Genomic DNA, 10,970 nt, shown 5'->3' with positions numbered 1-10,970 from the left:
GAGCTGTGGAAAGAGAGGAGCTTGCAGACCTTGAGCTCCTTCTCCTTGGCAGCCCAAGCCATGGCAATGAGTTCCTGGAACTTGCGCTCGGCCCGCTGATCGTTGCCTTCCATGCTCACCTTAAACGCTTTCCCCCCAAATCCATACACGATCCCGCTCGCCGCGCCACCGCCAAGCACACGGACCACCATCTCCAATTAGGGTTCCCGCCAATTAGGGTTCTTGGAGACTTCCTCCCCAATCGGCGATGGCGCAACCCGGCTTCTGGGCGGAGCAGGTCCAGATCATCCTTCCCTCGGACGATAACAAGTGAGTGGTCGAGAATGGAACGCGATCGATCATCTGTGTGTGCAGGGGTGTCAAGCTTGGCGAGGACCGGCTGCGCGGCTGCCTCCGCCTGGTGGAAGCCGCCTTCTCAACGAATCAGACGTTCCGGCGCGTCGCATTCCTGCTCACGGAGGACGCAAAGATCCCGGCGTTTGTGCGGCTGCTGCGCGCCTCCACCTCCAGGCTGCTCATCGGCAGCTTCTTGCCGGAGCAGAGCTGGCTGCTTGGGGCGCTGGACATGATCATCGCCACTCCCGGCCAGGCTCTCCACTACGACCGCGCCGGGCACCTCTCCTCCATCACCGTCAGGGCGCTTCTCATCGACAAGCAAGCCAGCGCCGATTCCGTCGCACAAGCTTTCAGCTTTGCCAGCGCCTTCGCAGGCTTCGAAGAGTTTGCAAGCTTTAGCAAGCTGGACGTCCAGCCAAGGCAGTGGTTCGCTCCTCCACGCCCCGCTCCAGCGAGCTCACACTTTCTGGAGAAGTACATGCCTCGTAAGTCTGTCTTTGCGTTCTAGCTCGAGGTTTTCGTTCATCTGATATCATTCCAGTGACGAAGTGCTACGATGGTTGGGAAGACTCGCTCTTCACTTCGGGGCTGACCATGTTTTCCTGGGGGAAGAGCAACGTTCTCATCCACGACTGGGCCGATCTGCCGCTCTTTCTGCCTGGCATCATTCGCTGCTCCCGGTCTCGTGTCGCCGCTCCTCTCGTTCTAGCTCCAAGAGACAAGCTCCCTCTCATGGCCGAGCTTCTTCAAGCCTGCGCAACCGAGCTCGGCGTCGGCGCTCTCAACATCAGCAACAGGGAAGGTGCTCATGTCCTTGTAGACTCTATTGACGAGCTTGTCATGCCCAGCTACGTGGGAAGTCTAGTCGTCGTCCAAGCTGACGAGCTACTCGAGTCTGCTTGTGCATGGAAGGTACGTGACTAAAAAACTTTCCAGGGACACTCTTTGGGAATGCACAGCTTTTTCGTTGCAGATCCGTCGCCTTGTAAACCTCTGCATGCCTTCCCAGATCGGCATACACTGCTCCACAAAAACCCCAGCCGTGGAGGAGCTGCTCAGTGCCAGGACGCTGTACTCGATCCCGGAGGCCAAAGTTTCAATGCGGGGAGTGTGCGAGTTCTTTGCTCTAGCGGACAGCAAGCACGAGAAGCTGGAGAAGCTATGCACGATCTGGGAGCAGCTCGAGAGCTCCAAGTGCCGCGTCTCGATCTTTTGCATCGGCTCTAGCACCGTGGACTGGCTCGTGGAGGAGATGAGGAACCGGGGTTTTGTGGCGTGGGCCTTGCACAGGGGCGAAGAAGTGGACCCGGACGTGTACAGGAATCCATTCTCGGTGATTGTCACGGACGTCTACCGGAGGGCCTCACAGGACGTGATCAACTTTGATCTGCCTGGAACGTATGACGAGTATGTGCAGCGTGTTGGTAACGATCGAGGCAGGAGCATCAAGGTGGTGATCAACATTGGCACTACTGAGGAACAGCGTTGCTTCCCTGACATGGTACCGCTGCCTGCTGATTGTTATCGCATCCATACCAAGCTGCCACTCTGGTTTGATGTGTGAAGTTCGCGTTTTTCTTTCTTTCATATTAGTATATTGTAATTGGTTGATAACTAATCTCGAGTATTTTACAAAAGGTTGGCTTTAAATATTTCGCAAAGAACGATTACAAGAAAAAAGATGTGCAAATGGGCCTCCCCAGATCCATCCCCAAGCCACAAACAGGATGGTTAGATTAATTTTGTATTTATAATTTATAAACTTTCTTAAACTTTTCCTAGTATATGTTTTTTATTCTATCATTTAATGGTTGATATGCAATCAAATTAATCTTGTATTTATAAATTACAAATATGCTTATAATTATAAACTTTATTTGATCAATTGGATTAATGTAGCACACCTGGTTTTGTCCCTTTATCCTATAGTGATTTACCATAGGATAACCACAAAGTAGAACTTAAACCAGTCATATACCATATGTCTTAAGGACAATGGTGTAAAGGGCCTTAGGCCACTGAACAAAAGAACAGTGCCAAACTCCTAAATATAGAGCCAAAAAGTGATGAAACCGAACCACGGAGCAACTCTCAAACATATAGGCCAAGGAGCGAAGGGACAGGAGCCTAGAGCAACTTAGAACAGTCTTAAAACAACTAACATCCTAATGCTAGGACCAGTATGCAAAATGGAGCCAAACAGAGCTGGCGTTATTTCGGCATACTGGTGGCCTAACACGAGGATATAGGTATTCCACCAGCTAGCATAGAATGAAACTTGGGCTTAGACCCAAGTCGGACGTAGAACAAAGACAGGCACGCAAGCGGGAGCTAGACTATGCCTTAGGTTATTCGGCCATGCTTGACCTACCCGCTATCCCTACTATACATTTGGAAACCCCCCATAGCTTATGCTGAGAATGACTTACTTGCGATCCAGTCTTCACCATGATCACTCAAGACGCTCGAATTTAAACCACGCACTGTTTTCAAGAAGGCTATGTATACTTGCTACTGCCACTGCCATCCACATCACCTCCACGTCTTACGAGAATGGGGTTCTACGTGGCTGCAAGCGAGAGCTACTAAACACGAAAGCAAATTAATGTTCATTTTAAACGAAGATTGAAACATTAGCTGATGGATTAGTTACTACTAAACATGAAGGAACGAAATTAGTTAACTAATTACAATATACTAATATGAAAGAAAGAAAAACGCAAACTTCACACATCAAACCAGAGTGGCAGCTTGGTGCGGATGCAATAACAATCAGCAGGCAGCGGTACCATGCCAGGGAAGTGACGCTGTTCCTCATTAGTGCCAATGTTGATCACCACCTTGATGCTCCTGCCTTGATCGTTACCAATACGCTGCACATACTCGTCATACGTTCCAAGCAGATCAAAGTTGATCACATCCTGTGAGGCCCTCCGATAGACGTCCGTGACAATCACCGAGAATGGATTCCTGTACACGTCCGGGTCCACTTCTTCCCCCCTGTGCAAGGCCCACGGTTCTTCATCTCCTCCACGAGCCAGTCCACGGTGCTAGAGCCAATGCAAAAGATCGAGACGCGGCACTTGGAGCTCTCTCACACTGCTTTGTTCTCAAACGTGCTTGAGAACACTGTTAGTCTACGGCTGTTCGCAATGCACGAAGAAATTCCTCATGAAGAACACTTTGTTTTCTAAGGAGATGAAAACCTGTTCTTAAGACCAAAGGGTCACTGTTATCCTTGCAAGCCCGAGATTCTCGCATTGTAATCATCTCTAACTCACTTGGTGTCGATTTTGCATGCTTCTGCTGCCACGTTCCTACCACACCTTGTGATACTAAGCTATGGATCCTCCTGTTGTGGAGATAGCTAGATGCTGGGACATTCACGTGCAGCAGCAGCTATTTGGAGACAAGTCCTCGTTAGCAGCACCGTCCAGCTCGAGTGGATACCAGCAAATGCTCCAACAACGTGCAGTTCCCTTGTCGTCTCAACATCATGGCAAAGCTCCTGAACAGGGGAACGTGCTCTAGACAGCTACACATGCACACCACATCACAGTAGCCACGTGAGGACAGAAGAAAAAGGCCACAGTTGCTCAACAGTTTGACAGGGAAATTGATCCGGCCCTGAAAGAAGCGCTACCTGCTCAGCTTACAGGTCAATTTCCCTGTCAAACTGTGGCCTATTTCCATGCCACGTGGCTTGAGTGATGAATTTGTTCATTACACCTTTCTAGGGTGGTTTCTCACGGTTCAGCACAGCAACCACAAGAAAACTTTCGACTTTATGTCCCTGATTTCAATGACACCACCTTCTTCAGACTGCTAGCATTAAGGCACACAGGTTTAGAAGCTTCATTAGAGAAGCATAAAGGTGGCAGAAGTCCACAGCAATATTGAGCTTCTCAACCTCCTCTTTCTCTCATTCATGCTCTTGTATAAAATGGTGATCTTTATTTTTCCTGTGCTCAAATACAGATGGAGAGGGTGCTATAGATCAGAATATTGTTGGTATCTAACTATCTCCTCAATAACAGAGGAATGCACCAGACTCTGTTGCATAACCCCTACTATATTAATGTGGGTAATTGGTGAAAAGTGAAGAAATAACAAGAAAAAAAAGAAGAAAAAAAAAAGAAAATGGCAAAGAAAAGTGATGAAAACTAATAGAAAGAAGTGTGGGAGAAAGTGTGAAGTTCTAGAATCAAAGGGAAATTATATAGAAAAACTTGACAAAAGAATTAGCCACTAAAAAGTGGAAAGACAAAGTAAAAGAGGCTAAGAAGCAAATAGATAAGAAAGCCCATACCAGACAATTTCTATGAGGTCCCCAAACTCATGAAAAATACTCCATTGATCTCCTAATTAGTCCCCATAAGTTTCCAAAGAGTGGTGGTTGATGTGAATGTTTTAAATAAGATTGTGATGGAATGGCTAAATAGAGATATTGTAGAAGTTGATAGCCTTAAACTTGTATTTGATGGCTTTTTCTGGTAGAAAAGTAGCTTTTTGGTGATAGCATTTGTCCACTGATTGCCTGGAGTTGAAGAAGTTGCCAGCTTTTGGACTATATCTCATAGTTTTCTGGTCACTCCTGCTAGTTGGGAGTCACTCGCCAATCCACTCCTAGGATTCTAGTACATTGTGACTGAAGTGAGGTCTTAGCTAGAACTTTTGATTTCTTGTTAGAATTCTGTGATTTCTGTTCTTGTTGATAGCTTAGGATGTCCTTGATGAAGTGATGTGAAGAGATTTTATGGAAGGCGATGGAGTATGGAGGAAAATAGAATGATCGCACTGTGGGCATGTGTATTGTGTAACAAGCAATGGTGTAGGATGTCATAGAGAACCAATTTGCAACAGTGGCTGATTGAAAATAGAGGGGAATGCATGCAGACTGAAGTGAATAAAAAGAACTTGGAAACAAATGGAGGTAGAGCCAGGAAATGCAATGAGCTCCCACACAAATGAAGTTGATGCCACCTCATGACCAAAGCTCGGGCTGGAACTTGCTGCATGATAGATATTTGTCCTGGAAAGAGAGAGGAAAGTGAAAGAAAGTAGAATAAAAGAAAATGAAATGAGAAAGAGCATCACCACTAGAGAAGAAGACTGTGTCTCCAGCTCTTGATGAATGAAGCCATGCTAAAGCTCGCCTCTAGAGGGTAGAGGGAGTCCAGAAGGATGCCTCGGCCTCCACTGGAAATGTCGGAGTTTGAGTCTTTGAGAGAATCTGGAGAGATCACAAATGATGTTGTTGGAGAACTTGAAGTTGGAGGCTGTGCTGAGCAGCTGTGGTCTTGCTAGATCTCTGTAGACTGGAAGACTGAAAGGCTCAACAATGAAGACCGTGCTAGAATCTGAAGCTGGAGCTGGAAGAATTCGAGGAGAAAGCTGTGTCTTGTTGGAACAGTGTTGCAGATGCAATGTGATGACTCCAAGATGTTGGTGTCTGGCTGGAAGCTGAAGAGTGTGGCCAGTAGTGTTTGGGAAAACCAGGAAGAAACTCCTGAATGTGGCAGAAGTCTAGAGAAAGAGCCGCTACTTTATTGTCGCCAACTTTTTGGGAACCATTGGATTTTGCATGCGCCACGTTGAAAAGCTTCTATTAGTGTCTCAGGTTCATGGGAGGGCCTCCATGCTCACAACACAAAAGAGCTGGAGCCAAAATGATGCTCGGGGTGGTCGTAATGCCTTTGCCTGTCAAGTTTATGGGGATCCATGAAAAAGTACATGGGTTTGTGAGCTTTTTCCTGTAAAGGACAAGTTAATACACAAGCACAAATGGTTGGTTGGATATGTGGCCCAGGACAGGCACTCGAACTGCATGGCAAGGCTTTGTTCTCCAACTGCTGCAAGTGGCATACTCAGGCATTTGTTGAAAATGACTGGATCGTCTGCATTTGCCAAAGAAGCTTCTGCCATTGGATGAAGGTTCATCCCTGTGGCCTTCTCTTGAGTCTCTGTACCACCAGAATCCACTACAATAGGTGTTGTTGCCTTAAATATTTTGCAAATGTTGGTTCCAAGCTTATCCTTGTGCAAACTTGGATGAAATACTACCTCCAAAGGTGACGGTGTCCACCTGAGATGCCTGGTCTTCACCCGAAGAGGTCAAGTCATGTAGAGCTGGTGAGAAACTGTTGTGGTGAGTGATGATGCGACAAAACATGATCTCAAAGGGTTATGTGAGCCATCTCCACAGTAACCGAAGCACTCACTGTCCCAGAACTCGAGGAGGGGATGAAGAACATGCATGCTGTGTGGCAATTTGCGGCTGCATGCCACGGCCTCCCAAGTATCAAAGAATATTTGAGTAAGGGTGCTGCAAGTGCGGTGTAGTTGACTACGATGAGATCTACACTTGCAGTGACTCCATGCACTGAGATTGGTACGTCAGAGCAGATTCCAGCAAGGTTGATGCTATAGTTTGCAAAAGTCTTGAGTAGCACCTGATAGTTTGGAGAGATGTTGAGCCCAGTACGTCATGCAAGCTCAAGTGATGGTGTTGGTGCTAAAACCCAAGTCGGCCAAGGCATTGACAATGGAAATCCACATTGGGATGATGAAAGCTCTTGGATCAGAAGTCACTCGTGTAGTCACAGTGTGGACGGGTCGACAGTGAGACGAACGTGCCAGATGCTCTCACCAAGTCTTCCAACCATTGGCCAATTCCCAAGGCTACTCGCAAAAGATTGCCAAGAGAGATCGAGGCTTATGAAATTGTCTATGTTGCTTTCTGCTGTGACTGGCTGGCCTTGGAGGACATCCTTCAGCTTTGAGTCGAGTCTACACGCAATAAGCTGAGCAGGTGGCGCTTCTTTCAGTGCCGGATCAATTTCCCTGTCAAACTGTTGAGCAACTGTGGCCTTTTTCTTCTGTCCTCGCGTGGCTGGTGTTCATGTGTAGCTGTCTAGAGCACGTTCCCCTGTTCAGGAGCTTTGCCATGATGTTGAGACGACAAGGGAGCTGCCTTGATAGCATGTTGTTGGAGCATTTGCTGGTATCCACTCGAGCTGGATGGTGCTGCTAACGAGGACTTGTCTCCAAATAGCTGCTGTTGCATGTGAATGTCCCAGCATCTAGCTATCTCCACAACAAGAGGATCCATAGCTTAGTATCACAAGGTGTGGTAGGAACGTGGCAGTAGAAGCATGCAAAATTGACACCAAGTGAGTTAGAGATGATTACAATGCGAGAATCTCGGTACGGGTGGATGATTAGTTGCCTCACATGGAATAATTAATTTACATAATGGAAGGATTGGTAGATTCAATATGAAAATTAAGGTGTTAGTTCCCCTTGCCTCAGTAGAGGTTATTAGTCAATAGTCAATGAGGACATTGACATTTTTAAAGTTGGGGTGAATGTAATGTATGTGATTATGGGATGAGATTTGGATATATTGTCATTGTGAATCCTTGGAACCTTGGGGGATAAATGGGGATAAAATAACCACTAAAAGCTTTCTCATCAAACAATTACCCTTTTTCCAGTTGGCTTAAAAGGAGAAAGATAGAATGCATTACATTAACTTCTTCACTAGCAAAGAAAAGTGATGTTTTGAGTGAAAGGTCTTCATGTCACCAATAGAAGCCTGAGGAGTGTACTCCATAGATATGTTGTAAACCACTTCCTCCACTACAGTTGCCACTATTCGTGCTAGTAGAGTCATTTTCTTCTTCATCCTATTGTATAACATTGAAATTGAAAGTCTTGTTCCAATATATCTTCCTTCCTTAAATGTCAAGGCTTTTTAAAATTGCTTTATAGCATGTATCAAATTTGATAGACATATTTTATATAAACTTATCTTCCCTTTCTCTGCTTCAGAAGAACACTAACTCCAATATTTACTCTATGAGAGATTCATAGTTAAGGTGTATGCGAGATCGTTAAGTGGTTGGTCTAATGAAAAAGATGATATTAAAGGCAATAAGAAAAGAAGAAAAAAGAAAAACCAACTTGAAAAGAGTGATGTCCTCATTAAAACATCCTAACTTCCTACCACCCCAACTAAGACTTAAGTTGTGGTACATAACTTATATTTATATGGCCATCTGCACACCACCATATTCAGATTTCATTTGCTTTTACCTCATGCTCTTCTTTAGAAGGTGCAATTTATCATTGTTTGCACAACTCATTAAACACTACTTATTAATCTGGCTTAATAAGATAGTAGTGCTAGTTTAAGCCCTAAGCCCAAGTCCTCTCATAACCTTTTAGGGGTTGACTATTCCCAAAAATTGCTTGGACATCATTCCAATTAGCCCTAGACCCATCTACAATAAAACCACAAAAATTGGTAAGCATACCAATTCGATTTAGTACAATGTTGGAGAGGGACTTCCAAAATATTTTTCTTGGCTATCTAGTATTATATTTTAAACTCTCATGTTCTAATGGTCAAGTTGAAACATAACCTATAAAAAGGGCAATACTTAAAATCAATTTAAGGTAGTAAGAAAAAATAACTATCTTGAATCATATACGTGAGCTCTTATGGTTGTTCAACCCAATACCCACTCTATATGGTCAAAATGTACTTATGCATTAGTAAGGTCACTTGACCCAGATATATCTATTTGGGAGATAAAATCTACAATCCAAATAAAAATTTGAGATGGAGCCTGAGATAGAGTTTGAAAAGGAGTTGGAAATGAGTCTGAGCAAGAATCTGAGATAGAGTTTGAGAAGGAGTTCGAGATGGAGTCTGAGTAAGAATCCGAGATGGAGTTTGAGAAAGAGTTCAAAATAGAGTCTAAGAAGGAGTTCGAGATGGGGACTAAAATAAGGATTGAGATTGGGACCGAGATTGAGACCGGATAAAGACCGAGTCTGAGACCAAGACTAGTACCAAGACTAAGTCCTAGTCTGAGTCCGAGTTCAAACAAAGACTGAGTTTGAGACCGAGACCGAGATTAATATCGGGACTGAGTCCTAGTTTGAGTCCGAGTCCGAGTTTAAGTCTGAATCTAAGTTGAAGTCTAAATTCGAGTCTAAGTTTGAGGGTGAAATCCCAAAGTGATCGTCTCCCAAACCCTAAGGGGTTTGATGGGCTCTAAAAGGATAGTAAGGGGAGGACTCTAGTCAAACTAGTTTGGCCAAGAAAGGTCAATGTAACTAAGGAAGGCTATACCCACATAGTGGGTGATAATATAACAACTAAGGAGTCTAAGGCTAGAGTGAACATGGACAGAAAAGTAGGGTAATTTGAATTACCCACAAAACAAAGCTGAATGAATCTAGCCTTAGCATAGCAAGCTGATATGTCAGTGGTACCTTTGGGTGTCTTTATGGGATTAGACACATGAAGCACTTGAACCAAGTGCAAATGTTGAGTGGTATAGATGCCATTCACGGGATTAGCATATCCCTAAATTAGGAATAAGACTTATAAAGGTTGTAAATAAAACTTCTCCAAGTGGTCAAAGATGTGGTTAAGTGATTAAAGTAAAATAGAAAATTTTATCACTTACACTGGTGAACTAGTGGACACAAGCTAGGCACTAGATCGAGTCGGGCCCAGTACACTAGCATACTAGCAAGCCCGTGCAACACTCAATGTGGGTTGGGTTGGGCTAGGTGCTATGCCTACTGTCGCCCGTACCTAGTATGTTGGAGTACTGGTGGATATAGGCCCAACACAGGTGAGGCACCAAGTCAGCCCAGGCATTGGGTCAGCCCAAGCTGGGCTTGGCTTGAGCGGCCTGCTAGATTGGTGGGCCTGGACGCTGCCTAACACAGCTAGTATGCCAACATACCGGCAAATGAGCACCGTACAGGTGGACTTGGGAGTTGCATGGGGTGGGTCAAGCGTGCCATCTAGGCTTGCCTGAGCACTACTCTCGCTGCTGCCAGTGGCTGGTAGGCTAGTGTACTAGTAGACACTGGCAAGGGTTGGTGCTTTGTAGAGCATATCTTGCTGCTCGTATTTCTTATGTATTTTTCTTTTCTTTCTTTATAATAAGTTTTCTTATTTTTAGAAATGCAAACAGCTATAAAAAGGATAAGGATGTTAAATCAAAGAAAACAAAACATGAGGAAGGTGAGGTCTAAGACAAAAACTAATATGACTTTTAGATTGAGATTTCCACAACAATAACTCTACCATCCACATTACCAGCTCTGCTATCAAATGTCTCCAATCCACATCCACCCCTATTTCTACCACCACTGCTATCATTGCCACCACCACCTTCATTGCCACCATTACCACCATCATTGCCATCATCATCATTACCACTATAACCACCACTATTATCACCACCAGTAACACCATTGCAACCATTGTCATCACTGCCATTGATACCAATAGTGCCACCACCACCACCTCAAATGCCACTACTTTTAACATATTCACAAAATATGGTAAAAACTAGCTATATTATGGAGTAGTGCCCAATAGCCCCTGAGGGGGTGTTGGGCCTAAGCTAGGGGCTAAATCTGATAACATACAATTTCTCAACTATACTCAATTTATTTATATTCTATTGTAGGTATCTTTGATATAGAGGCATTCCTCTTGAAACACCAGTATGCAATCAACTCATGAGGCATGGCATGAAAGATGGAGGTATGTACCTGACAATAATGAAGTTTCTAGTAGTGATAAAATGAACTTGCCCTGG

The 10,970-nt window shown here is 44.7% G+C and overlaps 1 protein-coding gene across 1 annotated transcript; it reads left to right on the top strand.

Annotated features, from left to right (window-relative positions):
- Positions 1-228: 228 nt before the first annotated feature.
- On the top strand, positions 229-1,986 carry LOC9642460 (eukaryotic initiation factor 4A-8). The gene is made up of 4 exons (XM_024660817.1): positions 229-309; positions 355-821; positions 878-1,248; positions 1,310-1,986. Exons 1-4 carry the CDS (start codon positions 248-250, stop codon positions 1,898-1,900), a joined length of 1,491 nt encoding a protein of 496 aa, XP_024516585.1. The 5' UTR covers positions 229-247; the 3' UTR covers positions 1,901-1,986.
- Positions 1,987-10,970: the final 8,984 nt, after the last annotated feature.

This window comes from Selaginella moellendorffii, unplaced genomic scaffold, assembly GCF_000143415.4.
Source record: "Selaginella moellendorffii unplaced genomic scaffold, v1.0 SELMOscaffold_77, whole genome shotgun sequence".
In the NCBI taxonomy this organism is placed as follows: domain Eukaryota; kingdom Viridiplantae; phylum Streptophyta; class Lycopodiopsida; order Selaginellales; family Selaginellaceae; genus Selaginella; species Selaginella moellendorffii.
The sequence above is the reverse complement of the archived record's forward strand: the minus strand, read 5'-3'. Positions and strand labels throughout refer to the sequence as shown.

Excerpts from the sequence above, each read along its gene's own strand:
- LOC9642460 (XM_024660817.1), top strand. The coding sequence starts at position 248 with ATGGCGCAACCCGGCTTCTGGGCGGAGCAGGTCCAGATCATCCTTCCC. Across the intron at positions 822-877 it reads TCTGGAGAAGTACATGCCTC|TGACGAAGTGCTACGATGGT; the intron begins GTAAGTCTGTCT and ends ATATCATTCCAG. Across the intron at positions 1,249-1,309 it reads AGTCTGCTTGTGCATGGAAG|ATCCGTCGCCTTGTAAACCT; the intron begins GTACGTGACTAA and ends TTTTCGTTGCAG.